The sequence below is a fragment of the Excalfactoria chinensis genome, chromosome 2, assembly GCF_039878825.1.
Source record: "Excalfactoria chinensis isolate bCotChi1 chromosome 2, bCotChi1.hap2, whole genome shotgun sequence".
In the NCBI taxonomy this organism is placed as follows: domain Eukaryota; kingdom Metazoa; phylum Chordata; class Aves; order Galliformes; family Phasianidae; genus Excalfactoria; species Excalfactoria chinensis.
The window spans coordinates 32,318,218-32,340,069 of NC_092826.1; the positions used below are offsets into that span (position 1 = coordinate 32,318,218).

At 38.2% G+C, this 21,852-nt stretch overlaps 1 protein-coding gene across 1 annotated transcript in view; it reads left to right on the forward strand.

Moving 5' to 3' along the window:
* Window positions 1-21,852, forward strand: part of ARFGEF1 (ARF guanine nucleotide exchange factor 1) — a 76,758-nt gene that overhangs the window by 13,668 nt on the left and 41,238 nt on the right. The window contains exons 2-5 of the mRNA XM_072328434.1: window positions 11,621-11,651; window positions 15,640-15,796; window positions 16,855-17,001; window positions 20,271-20,450. Of these exons, the coding sequence (XP_072184535.1) occupies window positions 11,621-11,651; window positions 15,640-15,796; window positions 16,855-17,001; window positions 20,271-20,450 (515 nt within the window). The remainder of the gene's footprint in view (window positions 1-11,620; window positions 11,652-15,639; window positions 15,797-16,854; window positions 17,002-20,270; window positions 20,451-21,852) is intronic.

The window sequence follows — 21,852 nt, forward strand, 5'->3', positions numbered from 1 at the left end:
TATGTGCAGGATTGCCAACCACCAGACCAGGCTGCCCGGAGCCTCAGCCCGCCTGGCCTTGAATGCCTCCAGGGATGGGGCATCCACAGCCTCTTCGGGCAACCCGTTCCAGTGCATCACCACCCCTTGTCCTATCACTATCCACCCTTGTAAACAGCCATTCTCCCTCCTCTTTATACACTCCCTTCAAGTACCGGAAGGCCACAATGAGGTCTCCTCGGAGCCTTCTCTAAGCTAAACAAGCCCAGTTTCCTCAACCTTTCTCCATAGGAGAGGTGCTCCAGCCCTCTGATTTCTTTGTAGCCCTACTCTGGACCCGCTCTAAGAGCTCCACATGCTTCTTGTGCTGGAGGCTCCAGGCCTGGGTGCAGTGCTCCAGATGGGGCCTCAAAGTGCTCAGTAGGGGGACAGCCACCTCCCTCTCCCTGCTGGCCACTCCTTTTTTATCACAGCCCAGTTTTCCCAGTTCTCAGTTACATGAAATTCCTTTAAAAAACTGAGATACAGTTGCTCTGGTTGTGTTTGCAGTTTTAGACCCTGGACTGCTTATGCATTTCCTCAGACGTTCATTGGCTGGCAAGTTTAATTGGTTAGCTTTTGTGTCTCTCATTTGAAGTTTATTTGCATTTAGTTCCCTCACATCAGCAGTCCAGTGAAATGCTTTTGAGCTGGCTAGTGCAAAAGTTCCAAATATTACTACGTTGTCTTTGAATTCTGTCTTTGATGTTTAATTTTACGTGTTAAAAAGCGTGCTTAGCCATAGCTACTTTTTCTTTCCTTGAAATGGACTCAAGCTACTGCATGAAAATCCCTGTCTTAGGTTATGCAATTATAATGAAAATGCTGCTTTTCTGGGAATGACGTTATCAACTGGAGGTACAAATTCTGGAATTAAACTTTGCATGTCGGTGTAAAAAGCAGTGCTGTATATGATGTAGGAAGAACAGAGTGCTTGTATAACATGAAGGGAGCTGAACTGATGCAAAATGCGTTACAGCTTAGTTTTCTAAGTAATATTTTGTTAGTCCATAAAAACAATTATTTGTAAATAAGCCAAGTACTTAGGTGGAGTGGTCATAATTTTTTTGTTTCCTCAGAAACTGGTTTTGTTGCTGTTGTTACCTGTCATTTGTTCTGCTGTTCCCATATAGTTGGTCCTGTTACGAGAGCATAAGCTTTTGAAACAGGACTCAGTTGAAAAGCAAGGTTTTAGCTTAGGAATCTTCGCGTGCACCAGGTCAATATGCCACAGAGTTGAGTCAGAAATGCTGATTGAAGGGGAACTAAGGAGGCTGCTGATGGAAGCAGGGCCTTGGACCAACTGGAGGCTTCTCTAGCAGCAGGCCACCACTTCTCTGGGCAGCCTAGTGCAAAAGGGGTTACACTGGTAGCAGCACATCAGATTGTGCACAAATCTCTCTCTTATAGGGATTTATTTAGTGGAAGAATCCAGCAACTGTATTACAGAGGGGTAGAGTAATTTCTTACGATCAGGTCTTTGTTTTTGTTGTGTTTTTTGTTGTTGTTGTTTTTTAATTGGGCTGCCCATATTTGCCTACTTAGAGCTTGAAGGTCAGATGTAAAGATGATCTTCAGAAAGGAGCTTATTGTGCCTTTTCAGACAAGGGGTGGATTCACAAGATTTTGATCTGTGTATATTTAATTTCAGATACGCTTTTCCAGGCAGAGAGAAGTGATTGGAATGAAAATGCTTTCCCTATTTCAAATGTAATTTACCTTCTGCTGCAAGATTTGTTTCTGCTTCTCTCATCTTTGTATTTTGGCAGAAGCTCATGTTTTTCCAAGCAGAGTATGAGGATTGGGCTTGACAAAATTATGTGAGTTTTTGATCTTAAAAATGAGGGAGGCAAACCTACAGTATTAATAGGGGAGGGAAAGGCCCAACTTAACATGAAGAGGAACAGTTTGTGTTACCACAAGCTTTCATTCTGTGTAAGATACTATACTACATTTCTTAAAGCTTTCACCAGAAATATACATAATGAGTTCTTTTATCTCTCTACTGTATTTATGAGTTTGACTTCTCAAAATAAAAAAAGGCCTTACGTTATTTTTTAGTAGATAAGGCATACTCTTCATAAAAAGCTTATCAGGATGCCTGATAAACAGTGAAGGAGGCTAGAAATAAATCAGTTTTCCAGCTACAGTTTCACTCCTGATCCGTCTTCTGAGTCAAACTGTTAGGTAAATGTTCACAGTGTGTCCTGAGTTTGCTCCCTACATCCTCAAGCTGATGTAGGGAGCAAAAAGTCACAGATTAAATATGGAGCTGAGTATGTATATGTGTGTGTGTATATATACACACACTCAGTTTTGGAGAGATACATAGCCTGAATTTTCTTCTTTCTGCTGTTAACCCAAAATAACTATATTATATTCAGTGCACAAAGTGAAAAACACAAACACTTAGATCCAAATTTGTTCCTTAAAAAACGCATCAGAAATAACAAGGGCTTTTCATAGAATCGTTTGAGTTGGAAGGGACCTTTGAAGGTCATCTAGTCTTGCTCTCTTGTAGAGAACAGGGACACCTACAGCTCAATCACTTGCTCAGAGCCCCATCCAGACTAACCTTGAGTGTCTCCATGGATGGGCATCCTTTTGACTTCTCTCAACTTCAGAGGATAAAGTATTGAGCTATTGTGGCATATGTTTGTGATGATTCACCTTCTCTAGAACTAGGCAAACATGTTTTAGGCTGTAAAACAATGGAGATACTGATTTCCTGGTGGGTTGGAGGAAACGTAAACCAACCATGCTCTGTGGGCCTTTTCAGACATGAGGCTAAAATTTTGCTGTCTGAAAGAAAATATTCACTTGGCTGAATTGCTGTGAAAATAGAGAAAGGACTGGATATTTGGGGTCATTTCTCTCTGTTTTCTCTTTGATAACTGTGTCGAGAAAGTGCTGTGTCCCATCAGTTCAATCCGTAGGAAGTATTGGGAAAATGCTCCTATTACCTTGTATGAACTGCTCTGAAGAAACCTGGAAGGGTTATGTATTATTTTAAACCACTAAATTTTATTGTTCCTTAAGGCTTTTTCTTTCTTTTTCTTCCTAAGTTTGAAGTGTAATTCATTGAGTAAATTCTTAAGTCTTTGTCATGGAGTTGCAGATATTTCCATGAGCTTCATGTGCATTGAGTGCTTTATGATGTTGTGTTGCATGACAGAGAGAATGTGAATATGAAGTCTGTCGTAAATCTCATTTATTTATAGACTTATTATTGACTTGTAATTACTATTTTCTTTTTGCTTGTTGTGGGTTAGTTAGATGGTAGTTAGGATTCTTGTGATGAGTATTTGAAAAGTCAAATCAATTAGGTATTAAGGCAGAAAAGCTGCTGATCTGTCTCATAAGACTTGCAGTGGTTTTCATAGACTGGCATGCTGTTACCAGGTAAGAGAGAGACACTAACAGAATTCTTGTATACTGATCAGAATACCGTATGCTACTGCATTCAGTAAAATGATATTTTCTGTAAATTACATTTCCTCCAGTCTAGATAGCTGTAGTATATCCTTTCATGAGACTTTCCTAGGTGATCGGTTTTAATTTGGTTGTTTCTCTACAGAGTTTTGTTCTCCTCAATTCTTTAGTAAAATAATTAATGACCTCCATCAGAACGTGTTCACTCTTTCAATTTAATTTTCTGCTCTTTCTGTGATTCCGGTCCATTACAATTAACGCCCTGTTTTTCCCCAGCAACAGCAATAGTTGTGGCTAAAGTAGTTCTTTTTCTGTATTTTACCCTCAGTCACATGGTAAAACCAGATGAAAGAATTGATTCGTGTTTTAAAAATCAAGTAAAAATTAAAATTTCAATTAAAAGCTTCCAACTTTTACTTTTTAAAATCCAGCGTAACTGTGTTGTGTTTCAACTGCTGAGGTCCCTGTTTCAACTGCTGAGGTCCCTGTGCAGGAGCGTACAGACAGTGCGCTGTCGTTATACAGATGATGTGATGAGGAAGGTTGCGTGTCACACAAAGCAGCAAAAAGGTTTGTGCCTTTCAACTCGCTGAACAACATCCTTCAGTTTTTCATTCTGAGAAAGCTTTCTTCGTCCTGAGTAGCGTTTGATTTCTTGGTCTGCATAGCACACATATGCTGCTTAATTCAAGCAAAAAAATAAAAAAATAAAATAAAAAGATAAAAAAATATGATCAAAATACCCGTGGGAACTTTGTAGTTTTCAAAAGACTGTGTTGCCAGCTTTTTTTTTTCTCATTGTAGCTGTTGCAGTGTGCTGAGGATAGAAGCCTCTGGGATTGGGAATTACATATCTCTAAGAATTTTAACATGGGATATGAGGAGGAAAAAAGAGGGTTAGAAAACACTTCACACATTGGGAATATGTGAAAACTCTTCGAAAGGGCTGATAATAGCAGGACTAGGGGAAATGGTTTTAAGTTAAAAGAGGGCAGATTTAGGTTGGATGTTAGGGGGAAGTTCTTTACTAGGAGAGTGGTTAGGTCCTGGAACAGGCTGCCCAGGGAGGTTGTGGATGCCCCGTCCTTGGGGGTGTTCAAGACCAGGTTGGACAGGGCTCTGGGCAACCTGGTCTAGTAAAGGCGTATGTTTGGTGGCCCTGCTAGGCAGGGGGGTTGGAACTACATGATCCTTGAGGTCCCTTCCAACCCGGGTCATTCTGTGATTCTGTGATTCTGTGAATATGAAGAGGAAAGTCCAGCTGCAGACTCCTTTCCTCTTTCCCAATGAAGAAACATTGTTGGCCTTCCTGAACTTAATTCATTACAAAAAGTACTGATTCTTATGAAAGGAAGTGGGTGAATTTCATGTCATTGTGCAGTGTATTCATTCCAGTGGGCTGCTAGTGGGCAGTTCTGTTCTAGCTTTTGCTTCCTGAAATGTGTGATGTTCACGAGGTCCAGCAAGGAGTGTCTGTGCTGCTTTACAGTGAGATGAAATAGCTCACTGGTCCCAGTGGAGTCTTGAATTATCAAGGTGCTTAAACTTTGTGCCTTGGCAGTGATTGTGTCAGGAGTGTGCAGTTAGGCATGAAGACACTTGTGGAATAGAACAGCAGCCACCTTTTCTAGTGGTCACTCTCCATTGGGTTGGGCAAAGCATTTTGGGAAACTGTACCTCTCATCAAGATCTTTTCTATAGTCTGTTTAGGTGACTGCATTTGTCAAGAAGCAGAACTGTGTGTGTATTAATGCATCTTCTGAGCAGCTTGTACAGTGAGTTCTGAATAAAACCAGTGCCTGGAAGCTGTGGGAGAAGTTATCAAAAAATGTTGGGGGAAGATGGTTTAAAGGTGTGCAGTGTTTGATAAAGTAAAGACATATAGCTGTTCTCTCCTTTTAACTGTTTAAAGATGTAAACGGTCTACTTCCACTCTTAGATTTTGATCTAAGTTTAAGAAATGTCTTTGAGGTTTGAAGACAGTAGTTTGGATACTTCTGGGACTTATCTGTAGATTTAAGAAAAGATGGAGACTTGTAAAATACTGGAGGGAAGCAGAGGGATTTATTGCTACAGGAAAAAAAGGCTTTTCAGCCACACATTAGAATGTAGATGCTACTGAGAGCAATTCGGTTATTCTTGGCAATGTGTGACCTACATCTGTGTGTCCCCCTGTTCTTCCCTGTGAAGATGAGTGAAGCAACCTGACAGTATTCTTGACTTGGCTCTGGACGTAGACTAGAATTTCTGTGATAATCTTTCATAAAACACCCCTGCATTGAACTATTCTGAATTAATTTTAAGCAGAAAGCAGCCAGCGGTTTGTTCTTTTGAATAGGTTTGCTAGCTATTCTCTCTTAGAAAATATACCTAAAGACCCAGAGAAGAGTAGGTGGTGCTGTTGGCTGAGTCAAGTCAGGTTATGCATTTAGGTTTCTGAATTTACACTGGAGTTGAGTATTCCCAAATGAATTCTATTGTGAGCAAGGGAAGGGAGTTGTAGCTCGTTTGTATGAATGACTACAAAGAAAAGTGAGAAGATTACTTCGCAGATAGAAAGCACAATATGGACCATCAGGTGTTTCAAGTAGCAGATGTGAAAATAGTGTTATTTCATTATATTTCAACAGGTTTGCCTCACCTCTCACAAATCAGAAGATATGGTACAATAAATTACATATTCCTCTAAAGCTAGAGTGAATATAACAAAGGAATATTTTAAGTGCCATCTGAAGTACCTCCCCCGTGCAGAATTTTCATGTTTATATGTATGCGTGTGTATGTATGTACCACATACTTAGTTCTCTGCATACTTCAGAGGGTCCAGTTTCATGTTTTTGGAAACTATTGAGATACGCCATAGTGTTCCAGTCAGTTAAAGGTTTCAGGATTTTGCAGAGTAGGGCAAGGAGGATCTCCACTGAATTTCAGCAAGAGTTGTCAGACTTGAAATATAATTGATGCTTGTTTGGAATATTTCTTTTAATTATGTGATTAACTGCTGCCTGCTTAGTTATTCCCTTAATGCCTCTAAACGTGAACTTGTAGCAGCATAATAAATGCTGGAATGGGAAGGGGGTAGAAGTGTTTAACTAGATTCTTAAGACTATTTTGTGTATCCATACAAGAATGACTTGCTGTTATGGCCTTACTTGAATGTAGACCACAGCAGTGACTTGCTTATATCTGCAAGGAGCCTGCACGCAGCTGTGTGACCTGTGATCTTGCAGATGGAGGAGACAGATAAAAAGAAAGCTTATGGGACTGCAGCAACTAACAGTAGTCAGAAGAGCAGGTGCATAAATAAACTAAAACTGAGTGTCAGTGCTAAGGTCTGGACTAAAGACCTGGTACACTACTGGAACAGAGAGAATGCACACTTGGATGCTATAAATGCATGTGCCTGTTTTTGTATTCTTTCTGCTTCTTTCTAATTAGGGTAAGGTTGGCTTTCTGGATTAAATGAGGACTATGCTGCTGTCATGCTTTTCCTGGAGTCCCACAAATAGGATTGTTTGGTTTTTTTTTGGTCCATCTCATAGAAACAGTTGCTGAGGATTTGGGGCAAGGCAGGAGATGTCTGCATTCCAGAAGCTATCGTGGGGAAAGCTGTTTATAGGGCTTACAGGAGGACATGTTGTTATGTGTGTCTTGGGAATTCCATCTAAGGAAGAACTTCACTTTTCATAGTGAGTGGTTTCTTCTGGAGGCTGAAACACTGATCAGATCAGTACATTCCTGTAGGGAATTTGTCTACTCTGGTACCGGCTTTAGGGAGGTCAACCTGATGTGCTTATTGAGAGTGACAGTACTGTACCAAACTGCTTAATTATTTTTATGGTAGTTTGGAGTCTTAGCGATACTTTTAAAAAGCTGTCATTTTTGGATTTCGGTTTATTTACATATACTGAAAGAGATTAACACGGCAGATGAGTGTATTGAAAGTCGATTACACCTCTACAATTAAAAACAAAATGGAAAAGGAAAATATCAAGACCTGAGTTTGCATATTACTGTTCTCCATACATTGTTAGCACAGGAAAACACCTTGGAACAGGAGCAGTGGGTGAGCAGAGGCTCTAACAGAGCAGAGGTTGCCCTGGAAGCATGAGGTCTTCTGTGCTATGCCTGTGCTGGACATAGCTCTCTCTTCAGAGGCCCTTGTAAATGTGTTGTGTCCATGCAGATATACATGTGTATAAATCTAGGGTGTGATGCTTATGAGCTAACTTGTTTTCCTCCAGTGAAAATAATGGATGTCTTCTGTTCCAGTAAATTTTCATTTAGGTAAATAAGCTTCAATTCTGTTTGCTCTGAATTCAGTTTCAATGCACGAGTCCTTATAGAACTGACCTAATGTGTGCTTCTCTGGCAGGCAGAGTCACTTGTTTGGAATAGAGTATTGTGGGAATATGTTCTCTTGCTTTTTGAATACAGTTCTGTGTGAGAATGGGAAGATGTGTGAGAAATGTATTTAAGTCTGTGTTATTTTCTTGCCATCAAACTGTGAAGAACTTGAGAAGTATTTTCCTATTTTACGGTAAAAAGTAATGGTAGGAAGAGCCACATTTAACACTGTGATACAGATCTGTTAAGCAGGTCTTCTGAAGCTGTGCATGAAAGTGAGAGTTTGGGGGAATTTATTTCTTGTTATTTCTGCTGCACTTCACCCCAGTAAATTCCTTTTTTGAATGCGTCGTTGTTTTGATATCATAGACTAATAGGAGTTCTTTTTGGTAATGTTTTGATAATGCAGAAAACATTTGGATGTTTTATTCCTTTTCTGCAGCTTTCTTTTTCTTTTCTAGCATCTTAAGTCTTCCCTTATGCTTCCTTCTCAAAATGAACGGTCACACTTGGATAATAAGCTTTTCCAGCCCTTGATTCTTGCCTTTCTGGCTTTGGGTGTGTGCTTTGGGGAAGAGATGAACAAAACAAGGAAGCAGCCCATATCTTCATGCCTGGCTTCATCTTGCTTTTCTAAGTAATCATTGAGTGCTTTAGGAAGTACTTATTCCCACTGAAAAAGAATGTGTCAGTCTTTCAGTTCAGCTGCCATTGAGGGATTATTTATCTAGTGTAAGAATTGTTACTTTTCTTGATTATGATCTGTTGTGTTGGCTTTTTTTTTTCCCCTGCTGATAAAGCTTCTCAGGTTTATGTATCCTTCCCACTGAATGTGGTTATTACATGACCATGTAATTATACTGTGATTGAATTGTGTTTTGGTGTGGAGAGGAGAGGGAGCTATCAGTGCAGGAAAATAAGGTGTTCTCTTTTCTCAAGGGTGAAAGTAAACCTTCAGTCTGATGTCTGTCTTACTCAGAGCAATGGTGTCATTGCATGTTTTTACTTATTTCCCACTGAAAATGTTTTAGCTTCTTAAAAGAGCTGGTATTGGCTGCTTTAAAGATGTTTGGTTTTTTATTTAAGGTTATGAAACCTCTGCGTTACGTTAACAGGGTTGCGCAGTGCTGCTTGAAAGAGCAGCATTGTTTAATTGGATTAAATGCTTCCAAAAGATCTTTCCTTTTAATTGCAGTATTATACATCCTTCAGTTGCAAACATTTCCATTTCCTCTTATGAATTATTGTGACCTATTCCAAAGGCAACCTTTTAGATTATAAACAGTGTAGGGAGGGCTCTAATTGGTTCACACTGGATTGTTTAATTGTCTTTCAAAGACTGTTGTAATTTATAAAACAGAGAATAAATTCAGATGACCTCGTGTAGTGCCAAGATTGCACAGTTTGATACATTCTTTCAGGTTAGAAATAAAAAGAAAGCAAAGCAGAGCCAATAATTTTAATATTAATTTTCAGGAATGTTATTTTATGTTTCTCTGTGGGGGACTGTGTCTGTCTGTGTAGTGCTTCCACGTGAAGAAATGTGTTTAAGCATATAGTTGAACCCATGCTTTCTATCTTGTAAAACTTCTGAGAGAACAGCTGAACATTCACCTGTTGTCACATCTGCTTTTAATAGTACAGGAAGAATATTTGAGCTTAGGACTTGCTTTTAATAGAGATGTTTTAGATGGGAGAATGGAGGGGTTGAGGACACAGAAGTGTAGCTGAAGAGCTGCCTTGTTACTTCTTTAGGGTAATTCTCCTATTCAATAATCATAATTCTTTCCATTCTCAGCAATGGCAAAGTTCCATTATAGTCTGCCCCTTAAGGTAAGCTTTAAGAGGTTTAACATTCCAGCAGCGTGGTACATTTGAGGAAGGCAACCACGGTTATTCATGAGGTGAAGCTTTGCACTTTGTGGAAGTACACTTACTGTTGTTTTTGTGAAGCTTTTTTGGTTTATCTTTCTAAAACAAGTCACACTTTCTGTTTTTCCATTTTTCTTAATTCTTTGTCCTCTTTTTTTTCCTTTCTAAGAAGAGATTTCCTAAACTAGATTGCTAGAGAAGATCACAGAGCTTTTTTTCTTTGTTTAAAAAGGGTTCTACTATTCCCATTTGATGCATGGAGGAACCCCAAAGGCAAATTCTGAGAGTTTTCCATCTTCAGCCTCCTCCTTTATTATTGCTTTCCATGAGCAAAGTATGAAGTAACTTAAAATATTTGCGTTGTCAGTAAAGGGTACTTGACTCCTATACCTGAGTGTGATCTTAAATAAAACTGTTAAATAAAGTGTTGTGTAGATAGACAGTTTTCTTGGATTTTAGTAATCTCAGTGTAAAATGAATTTTTGTTATTAGGGTTGACACTGGTGTGTTGTTTGTTTTTTTTTTTTTCCCTGTTTCTAAGTTAGGAGAGCTAACTGGTGAGGAAGTCATTACTCCATTTTGCCTAATGGACTCTGTTTCAAGATACAATTCTAAAGAAAATAGAGCAGTGTCTTCAGGCTTAAATAACACTATAGTGAACTCTAATGTCTTCCTAATGCTGGTGTGTTACTTCTGATGTTAACAAACTGATATAAGGTCACAGAACAGCTGAGGCTGGCAGGGCCCTCTGTCTCTCAGCTTGATATGGCCCAGCCCCTGCTCAAGTAGGGACTCCAGAGCAGCAGGCCCAGGCCTGTGTCCAGGAAGCTGTTGAAGATCTCCACTGGGAAACTCAACAGTTTCTTTGGACAAGCCAGACCAGTGCTCTGTCACCCACACAGAAGTGATCCATGATGTTCGGTGGGAACCACCTGTGTTGCAGTTTGTGTCTGTTGCCTCTTGTTCTGACTCTGGGAACAATTGAAAAGAGCCTGGCTCTGTCTTCTTTATACCTTTCCTTTTACATCCATCAATGAAATATTCCCTGAGCCTCCTCCAGGTTGAGCAGTCCCAGCTCTCTTGAATGATGTTCTCTTGTCCCTTCATTATCTTTGTTGACTTTCACTGGGCTCTCTCCATGATGTCCAGGTCTCTCTCTTACTCATGAGCACAGAACTGGACAGCACTCCAGGTTAAACTACCCACCAGCTAAGGCTGCCTGGGGCCTCATCCAACCTGGCCTTGAGCACCGTCAGGGATGGGGCATCTGCAGCTTCTCTGGGCAGGCTTTACCAGAGCCTCACAACCCTTTTGAGTAAAGAATTCCCACCTAATGTCCAACCTAAAATCTCCCTCTTTTAGTTTAAAGCTGTTCACCTGTGTCCTATCACTATCGGGTCTTGTAAAAAGTCAGTCTCCTTCCTGTTTGTAAGCTTCTTTCAAGTACTGGCAGGCTGCAGTGAGCTCTCTCCAGGGCCTTTTCTCCAAGCTAAACAAGTCCATATCCCTCAGTGGTGGTTTTTGTTATTATCTGTAAAAATCCACATTTAATGAGCAGCATATTGCTTATGAGTAGATGAATAGCTTTAGTATTTTGAGTTTTCCTCATTTTTTCTATATATTCAAACTGTGGAAGAGAGGAGCGAGTTACAAAAGGCTGTGTTTCTGTAGAAATGTTTTGGGCTTGTGGTATTTAGTTGGCATGACTGAATGCAAGCTTAAGTGCTAAATCTGTCATGCAGATTTGTAGCGTGATTTTGATATAGTTTGCAACCAGGGCAATGAAGTAATAGAAACTTCTAACAAAACTGCTTTATTTGCTGTTTTAAATTGCCAGTTCAAATGCTTCCCTGAATAGTTTTGCTTTCCAAACATTTAAATGAACATTCAATTTTTGTATTTGTGCTTATGACTCCGTTTCCCTAACTATGCCTTTGTTTCATTTTTACAGAGGAAATAAAGACTGAAACAGAGAAGCAAAGGTATGTGGTAGTTGTTCGTATTGACTAATTATGTTTTGTCTTCTTACAGTGTGTGCCATGCTTATTCTGAGTTGTGAATATGGGATCACTCTGAAAAACGATCTCAAGTTACTTTATGGTGGTATCCTGAAGCATGCTAGAAGTGCTGCTTCTATTACCAACTCTTAGGTTACAAAGCATAGTACCTGGGAGTAAAGGCAGGAGACAACTTAGAGGGGTCAGACTGAAAGTGACTGGAAAGGGTAGGAATAGATTAGAAAATCACTTTGTAGGTAATGCAGAATAAAGCAGTGGCGGAAGTACATGGGCGAACAAGATTATGCATGAGTTCAGAGAAGAGCAAAGGCCTGGAATGCACATAAAAGACTTAGACTGTGAGCAAGCAAGGGGAGAGAGGCTGAAGTGGGGAAGTGAGAATGAATAGAGTGGTGTAATTTGAAAAGGTAGTGTGCGGGAAGGATCTTGTTAGGGAATAGGTCTAGTTTTCTGTGGGCAGTTTCTCTAGAGAGAAAGTCAAGGCAGAACTGGTATTCAGCTCCCTTCCACTGCCAGCAAGTAATGTGTTAAGTATTGATAAACTGTGAATCCATTATTAGTATGAAATTACATGTTCTACAGGGTCTTCTTTATCAATGTGCATCATTAACCATGAGTCAGAGCATTGCTATGACTGTTCCTACTGCTTACTGAAAGAACCAGACTAGTAGTCGAAACTGATGAACTGTTCTTAATGGCATAAACATTTGAATGCTACTTGGGGACCTGCTTCTCTGCTCTGGAAATGAATTTCTCTTTTAGGCAAATAATATAAAGTGAAGTTGTCAGAACTGGCTGCTGACAATTTCTGCTTTATCCTTTGAGCACTCAAATGGAGAGTTACGGATTTGGTCTGGAAATTTAAACACTTCTAGCTGGAATAGAAGCAAGCAAGAACTGTATTTCAGATATCAGGAGTTACTTAATATCAAATACACTGAACAATTTATTCTCATGACATCTCAAATTGGGCATACAAAAATTAATAGATGCATCTGATTAAGTCACTGTGCTTCAGTTCGCTCTAGTAAAGTAAAATCAATTCTATCAGCTCCTAGGTTGTTAAGAACAGATCTAATATTTGTGCAGTGTTCAGATAATGTTGCACTGAGCACCGCAACGTCAGCAAGATAGTACTGTTGTGTTCCTATAAAAAGCTTTGTTAACAACAGAAAAAATAAATATCAGTCCACATTGCGAAGAATTGAAAGAAAAAATAAAATTGCATGCCATGAAATATTCAGTGAGTGGTATTTGTTCTGGGCACTGAATAAGGATAAGTAATAGCTTGTCCTGGAGTTAAATACTGTCAAAAAAGTAGTGGTAGAGCTGGACTGTAATAAACCTGGGTTGCTCTGAAAGTAATGCCTCCTGTTTATTTCCATGGAAACCACAGTAGATACACAGAGCATAATAACACTATTTGATAGAGCAAATTCTCAGTTACAAAACACTATTTTTCATCACAGTCACCAGGTTTTTCTCCACATTTTTGTTAGTGATGAATGAGAGCCTGCGTGTGGCACTTGTAACAACCATACCAGTGGATACAGACCCACTGCCTCACTGTGCTCACACCCACTGTTTGGTCTCCTTAAATGTTCAGCAACCATCAATGAATGACAGTGGGTGCAACTTTTTCTGCATGGAGGAATTCAGTGACACACCTTTGCTTCATCAGCACTTCTGTGTCAGTCATCATTTTATCAGACTGCCCCTCTGCTGCCCTCTGTCAAACAGCAACAAAATGTATGGAATATTGGCAGGAAGGTGCAGCCTTTACTGCCGTATCACCAACATTTGCCTCTGAGGTTGTGGGTCAACATAGTAACTTACAAGGCATTACTTTCAGAGCAGCCCTTCTGAACTGTCAAGTGCTTAAATTTTGTCCAGTCAGTATTTCAAGCTGCAATTTTGTGGTATGAAGTGTAGGCCTTATCTGTGCATGCTCGATAAATAGATTTGGATTTCTTTAGTGATGTCTATTCTGGCAGTAGCCTTTTGCTTTGAAGGCATTGCCAGACTTGAACTGTGATTGGATTTTTGCCAATCTTACCATAAAGTTTGGGTTTGTTGTTTCTTTTTTTACATGCACGAGGAGATGTTCTTTTTCTAGGTCTCCGCATAGGGAAACAGTTAATAAAATATTCAGTTTCTGATAGCTATCATTGAGATTTGAGTATCTTAGCAAAGTCTTGCAGTGATAATTAGTTTTCATCAGCAGCAAGGTGGTAAACTTCCTGAGTTATCTTTCCAGCCTACACCTAAATGAAGCTTCATGATTCAGCAGTTGCTTTTTGTAGTAGGCTCTTCATTTTCTGAGTCTCATTTTCTGAAGCTTTTTCCTTATTTATAAAAAACTACATTTTATTTAGAAAGTACCAATTTAACCTAATTTTAATTATATCAGTAGATGAAGGGTAGCCTGTTTTACAACCATAACAAGAGATGCCATCCTTCCATTCCTTACAGACAGTCTCTTGTAGGAATTTCAGAGAGATTTAAGAGCATATAGGAATAGCATTCTTCAGCAACTTACCTGATTTGTCTAAAAAAGGCTCTGTCTACAGCAAAACAGTACTGAGAAATAAGTAAAAGTTATGTATCTGATTGAAGAGCAAGCCTCTGTTTTTCTTCAAATAATATATATGGGGATAAATCCTTAAATCTTGAAAAGAGGGATTTTTTAATAGAAAAGTAGACTCTTAACACTAACTTAATTATTAAGACTTGGAATTTAGGTACCCCTTTAAAGCACCTGAACAAGGATTGATGTTTGATTCTGATACCAGATATTTTCTCAAGGGTTTGAAAATTTTAACTTGCTCCTTAAAAAGCTGAAGTACTAATATTTTGTCACCTTGGTTAGTTTAAGGCTTTCACTGTGGGGCTTGGGAGTGCATCTGTTCCTTGGAGGTACAATAAGCTCTTAGCAGTTCTGTTGTGTAATTCAGCAACTTGAAAAACATTTTCTATCATCCTGGCTATGAAGAACTTCCTTGAAGCAAGTGCTTTCATTTGACACAAACGTGGAGGGCCTTGTTTTGAAATCAGTTATTCTGTAAATGTATTTATCTAAATTTATTTAAGCATTACTGCAATAATTCAGTAATCCTTTGCTACAGAATACAAGGTTATGCTTTTTTTCCTTGGATTTATTTATCAAATCTGTGTAAGATAGCGTAGTTTACTCTGTAGGTAAAGATACATAGAGAGATTTGTGTATTAGAGATACTGTAAGCAGTTAAACTGTTAGTAATCTTCTCAAGTGTTCTATAGTTACAGTCCTTTCAGATTATGAGATATGTTAGTAAACACTGAACCCTGAAATTTTGTGGTGTCATCTGAAGTACAGCTAAAACAAAGTTTTGTGGGTTTATTTTTGTTAGTTTATTTTTCTGTCAATTTATGTCCAGAATTGAAGTTTAGCTGGAGCTTAAGATTTAATCTCCAAAATAGATGTACTGAATCAAACTTGTATTGTAATACAGTAGTTGTAACTTCTAACTTCCACCGTCATCTAAACAAGCGTTTTATCTGCTCCGTAAGTGTAACTTTTAACTAGATTTCCACAGTGTTAATTTTTAGAGAAGTGATGTTAAATGAAATTCTTGTTCCCTTCTCTTTATGCTCCACTCCTTGCTCCACCCTAACACCTTTATCTACGACAGGGAGTAGTTCTGTTTTCAGAGGAAACAAGTTCTAATGCCTTCAAACCAGTAGGGACCACTGGATCTCTACTTATTCTACAAATAAGTCAATTTTCTGTTCCATAAATAATACAAAGGTAGTATGAAGGCTGTTAAGAATTTTTCTATTAGCTTTGTGTTAACTTTGTAGAAGTTACTCTTTCCTTATATTAATTTTCGTTATATTTGTTTCATAAATGTTGCAGTGGTGAAAACTATTTGTATGATCACTTACAGCATTCTCATGAAATCATTCTGTTTAGTCCCCCTCATGGAGAAGCAAAACCTGGTTCAAGCACTCTGCCGCCTGTGAAATCAAAGACCAGCTTCATCGAAGCGGACAAGTACTTCCTACCATTTGAGTTGGCATGCCAGTCAAAATGCCCCAGGATTGTCAGTACATCTCTAGATTGTTTACAGGTCTGTATGAGGTTGAGTTTCAGCTGTCATATACAAATCCTGTTGTTACGAAGGAAAAGTAGCAGTTGCATGTAATAAATAATGTTTTTATATTACTTTTCTCAAACTGTATTCAAAACCCAAAATTAATTGTATATTTGACGTAGGTGAATGTGTCCTAGTTACTCTACAATGTGTATATGTTCATTTTACACATCCTTTACTGCTAGTAGTTGTCTGTTCTGATCAATTTTATGTTAATGTGAGGCTACCTGTTTTTACTTGCACAACTCAAGTTGCTATCAATACCATTAATGAAAGACTAAGATTTCACTAACTGTAGGAATATAGCTACATAATTTATTTTATGCTTTTTATAATTGCAATAAAATATTTTAAATATGAGGTATTTAGTCTCTCAAAACACAATGTTTTCAGAATTATGTTTACAGCATAGGATTTAGCTATTCTTTTCTCATGAATGGCCTGACGGCAGTAAACTCTGTTTACATTCAGAGACACTTGCATACTTGGCATGCTGTCTGATAGTGGTGCTGTGCTAACTGATAGGTATGGAAATTTACAGATACTCTCATGATTGAATTGATAGGAACAGGATATTGTTCATTTTGTTAATATGTTGCTTTTCTAAGTATTGAAGACCTACAGAGAGGGAAAATAGGAAAAAAGAGAAGACTAGCTATCTAGAAGCATTAAAAAAAAATAAAAATTGTAGGTGTTGGGTAGTTTATTTGGTATTAAAAACATTTGTTTGCTGACTGTAGGTGAAGACCGATCTGATATGAGGTTGTTTTAAAACAAATGGGATTCTGAAAAACTTTTATCACAGAACAAAACGCTTTAATGTTAAGCTTCTTAACGAATCTTGTGTTACAGTTGCTGTGATGAAAATTAAACAAACCTGGAGGACCTTAGGAAAAATGGTCCTTTCCATTTAATGAGATTTGATGTGAAATGTACAGTTTTAAGAAGAGTGTACAAATCAGACTTATCAAATGAATTTATTGTAATGAAAAGCTGACGTTCTAAGTTCTTCTGTATGTTTTTCTCTCTTCCAGAAACTTATTGCATATGGTCATCTGACAGGGAATGCTCCAGACAGTACAGCTCCGGGCAAAAAATTAATTGATAGAATTATTGAGACAATATGTGGCTGTTTTCAAGGGCCTCAAACAGATGAAGGAGTTCAGCTACAAATAATAAAGGTACTACAGTTAACCACTACTTCCCTATTTGTAGTGATGACAACAGGAAGACATTTATGACCTCAGAATTCAAAAGCAGAAATGTTTATTTTCTAGGCATAATGATAGTCCTTCCTTCATTGTTTGCTTGAGATGGAAGCTGCATATCCCGTGTTCCTTCCCCTACTCTCTCCCATTGCATTTTGAGTGAATTCCTAGTTGTGGCTTAAAGTCTCATGCATAGAACACTGTGTGAAATTTTATTCACAGCAGTTAAGTGACATCTCTAATTATGAAGAATTACTGTCAAAAATCCTGTACTGCCAAGGGATGAAGATAATTAAGAAATGTTAAGATTCTTAAATCCACTTTGAAATTATTTTATGAAATGGAATTAGACCTGGCAGTCAGTTGTTACTACGATATCTCTGTGCTGCTCTGTCATAAGCATATGCTTGAAAGAGGTTTAGTCTTTCTTTCTGTAGGCTGTGTAAACAATGCATGTGGAATTTGGACAGGTGTTTCTGGTGGACCCTAGCTGTTTTCTGGTCGCACCCATCAAATTATGGAAACTCACTATGGGAAATTATTATGCTAAATGTCAAAGTTAGTTAATGGAAATAACATGCTCTTATCTTTTATCGGTACTCTTTGAATGTTTTTGATGTTGAGCAGTACTGAATAATATAGTAGAAGGCAGGTAACAAGAATAGAGTGTTTACTGGCTTGCGTGTGTATATGTATGTATGTTTCTTGCTTCATGATTTCCTTATCAATTGGTATGAAAGAAACCAAGCTTTAATAGTCTTAATGTGTATGGAGGGAACTTAGGAAATTCAGGCTATTAAGCCAACTAAAACAAAAAGTGTGTAATCTATCTGTAGCCTTGTCAAACTGTTCTACTGGTGTTTTCTCTTACTAAAAGATGTAAAAGACTTAAGACTGCATTGCAGTGAAAGTTAAACTTTATAAAATAAAATTGTTGACTACCTAAATTTAACAAGGGTAGCTATAGTGAGTTGTTCTTGTCATACTGTAACAGAGTTTGGAAAAAGAAGAAAAAAATTCTGTTTATGGCTGAGCTCCACTTGTTTGGCTTCTGTTCTTAAGTGGAGTGTTTGCTGCTCAAATGTGTAAGGAGGAGCTAGAAAAGTCAACAGAACTGTGGCTGTTAAGAACAGCTTCAGGAATAAATTTTGGAGTGTGACCATGATAAAGAATGTGTAGGTATGTTACATGAACATACATATACATAGGAGATATGTGCAGCTTTTACTGTGGGATTCAGCATGTTTAAACTCAATACTTGCAAGTCTCACAAAGCCCCCAGGAACTCCTAAAAGTAAGGGAGAGTACAAAGATGATGAAAGGCAAGGGTAAATACCATACATAGTGTTAGGCTAGTATGTGTTTATGTAGCGGGAAGAAAGGAAGGGCCAGGTGGTTTAAATATATAAATAGGTTTTGGCTTTATTTTCATGGTAATTTTGTTGCAACTTTTGTCATCTTCCCCATATGATACGTTCTGTTAGCAGGAGCAGAGTTTTTACAAGTTCTGTGCAGAAACTTAAACAGAGAGAGGGTGAGAATTAGGGATGGTTGTATGAATTTCAACTTGTCACTTCCCGGTTTTCAGAAGGCTAGTGAAATGTAAAAGGAATTTTGAGCAGGAAAAGAAGTATCTGTATTTAATGAAGCTGTTGTCTACAGTTTGTTTACCTCTGTCTTTTTTTTTTTTTCCCTCTAGCTAGTTTTATAAAAAATGTTTTTAATCATCTTTCTTTCCCTCAGCACAAGAAGGACATGGAGGTACTGGAGCAGGTCCAGAGAAGGGCAACGAGGCTTGTTAAGGGCTTGGAGAATCAGCCCTATGAGGAGAGACTAAGGAAGCTGGGGCTGTTTAGTCTGAGGAAGAGGAGGCTGAGGGGAGACCTTATTGCCGTCTTCCAGTACCTGAAAGGTTCTTACAGTGAGAGTGGGGCAGGTCTATTCTCACTACTGACTTGTGACAGGACGAGGGGAAATGGCCTCAAGTTGCGCCAGGGCAAGTTTAGGTTGGATATTAGAAAGAACTTCTTTACAGAAAGGGTGGTTAGGTACTGGAATGGGCTCCCCAAGGAGGTGGTTGAATCGCCATCCCTGGATGTGTTTAAGAGCCGCTTGGATGTGGTACTCAGGGATATGATTTAGCAGAGGTTTGTTGTTGTGGTATTGTTTTGTGGTTGTTTTTTAAGAGATAGGCTACTGGTTAGGCTGCGGTTGGACTTGATGATCTTCAAGGTCTTTTCCAACCTGAGTAATTCTATGATTCTATGATTCTATGATTCTAAGTAAAAACTTTCTAGTAGGCTTTTAGGAACTACTAGTTTGTAGATTGTAGCATTAGATGCTGTTTCTTGGTCACATCATGCAGTGTATTCTGTTCAGTGAAGGTCATAAGTATTGTCATCTGTACATGTGCCTTTACCAATGAGAAAACAGAAGCACCACAGGTAGAGAAAGAAGGGACCTCAAGCAACTGCATGTCTGGAAGTAGAACTCAGGTCTCATGAGTTGCAGTGCAGTGAGATGCATCTCTGTTTGTTTTTGTTTTTCCTGTTAGACTGAATGGTGCTTTTTTAGTGTTTGAGTGAGAAACACAAGTTTGTCCACTTTCTGGTACTATGTGTGGGCAGAGATGCTGACAATTCTGTAAGAGATTCTTTGAGAGTAATTAAACATAGTTTGAATAAGTTACACAGCACTTGGAGTACCTTCTGTTTATAATTATCGAGGAGAAACTTTCCATTTTGATAGCCTTCTGGGGCTTCAGGTTCTCTCTTCCTTTCCCTAAACATTCACTGTAATCATTAACTCTGTCAAAATCTTCAATGCAAAAAACTCTTCCCTGTTTTCTGTCACCTTCTACTGGAATACGGTCATCTTTGTACATACGGTTATTTGGATCTGTACAAAGCTATTCTGCTTTCCTTCTCTTTTCCAGTACATGATTCTGATTGTGACTTTGCACTTAGTCCTCAGGTGTAATTTAAGGTTTTGTTAACAAACTGGTAACTCCATTGGATACTTGATGTTAAGAGCTTGTATTTCCTAGATTCATTGATTAAAACATTAAATACAACATAACTTGAATGTGTGATATTCTGGTACAGCTACAAAATTGTCTAGAAAACTTAATAAACTACAGTTTAAGATACATATGTCTTTAACAAGTAATCCAAAACTGATTCATTTGCAGACTGTTTCATTGAAAAGTTCTGACTGCAAAATACATATATTTGTTTATACAGGCTTTACTCACTGCAGTGACATCTCAGCATATAGAAATCCACGAAGGAACAGTGCTGCAAGCTGTTAGAACATGCTACAATATCTATCTAGCAAGCAAAAATCTCATAAATCAAACCACAGCCAAGGCCACTCTAACACAGATGCTGAATGTCATATTTGCACGTATGGAAAACCAAGCAGTGAGTATCTCAGTGTTTTTATATAGAAAGCAGCTTGAAAGTTGTGTTTTGTCATTCGAACATTTGGACTTTGCTAACTTATCTACATTTGATAAGGGATCTGGTGTCTTCTATTTTTCTTCTTGCGTTTTGTTCTCGGAAAATGATGTTCGATGTATTTTGGAGGCAGGAGTGTTGTAAAGGGTTTAAAATTCTTACAGTGGACCTGTTCGTTTAATGAATGTGTTTGACTCCAGTTGCTATTCTCAGTCTATCAGGAGATGGCAATCTACCTGTATAAGAGTACAGAAAGAATAATTTAGTGTTAGTGGAATGCTCAGATGTTCTTATGATTGTATGTACTAAAGGAGTAATCTGTGATTTGAAAAACAAACCATAACCAACCACAAAAGACAAAAAGCCCTTTCTAATAATGTAATTGTATTTTACTTATTTTTACATTTTGCCATGGAATGATAACTGACAGATACTTCTATGTCACTGCAGTTGTTGCAAGTGACCAGCTGGGACACTGGCATGTGCCTTGTAACTTCTGCTGCTGATAATAAAGATGGATGAGACAGAGTGATTGTCCTGATGCACATGAAAAAAAGAGAGACAGAAAAGTGGGTGCTCAGACTGGGAGTTTCTTGAATTCCTAGCTAGTTTTAGAAGGAGTTCTGTTGTATCATTATAAACTCATTTAAGTATAGATATAGTGGATTGAAATTTGTATTTCCCTCTCAGAAATGCTTATTTGTATACGATAACAATGAAGCCAGAGATTTGGTATATCATATTTATAAGGAATAATGAGAGTCATCCAGTACATGAGATGCTCTGAGAAATATGTATAGTTACTCTATTTTTAAGCAACTTATTTAAAAAAAAATAGGGATTGTTACTATACTAAATGGGAAATCTTTGTTTTTGCCAAACCATAAGTCTCATATTTATGCAAACTGGTAAGCACTTTTGCCTGTCTGTCACACTCGGTGACTTTTTTAAGGGAGAAGACACTTAAACTGGAAGTTCTGAGTTTTAAGGTCTAAGTTTTAAGGTCTATGTGTTCACTCAGGGATTTATAGCCCCTCAAAAGATGCAGTATAGAAAGTCTTATTCGTAAAGAGTAAATAGTAAAGTAGCCTACTAGCTAAAATGATAATGTAAACAGTTATAAAACTTTAGTGAACATAAAGTTCAGCTGAGATAAATAGCCAGTTCTTAGAGCATCACCTCAAAGGACACTCTGCTTTGGTTCAACTTCAGCAAATGTTGTCCTTCTCTATTGGACAAGTTATACTTACTGTTCTCTTGCCAGGGATGCCAATCTGAGTAACTTTAAAACTTAGAAGGGTCTTTGTCTTTCAGCTTTAAGTTGGCATGATAACTTCTTCCTGAGGATCTATCTTCTGCAGAGTTC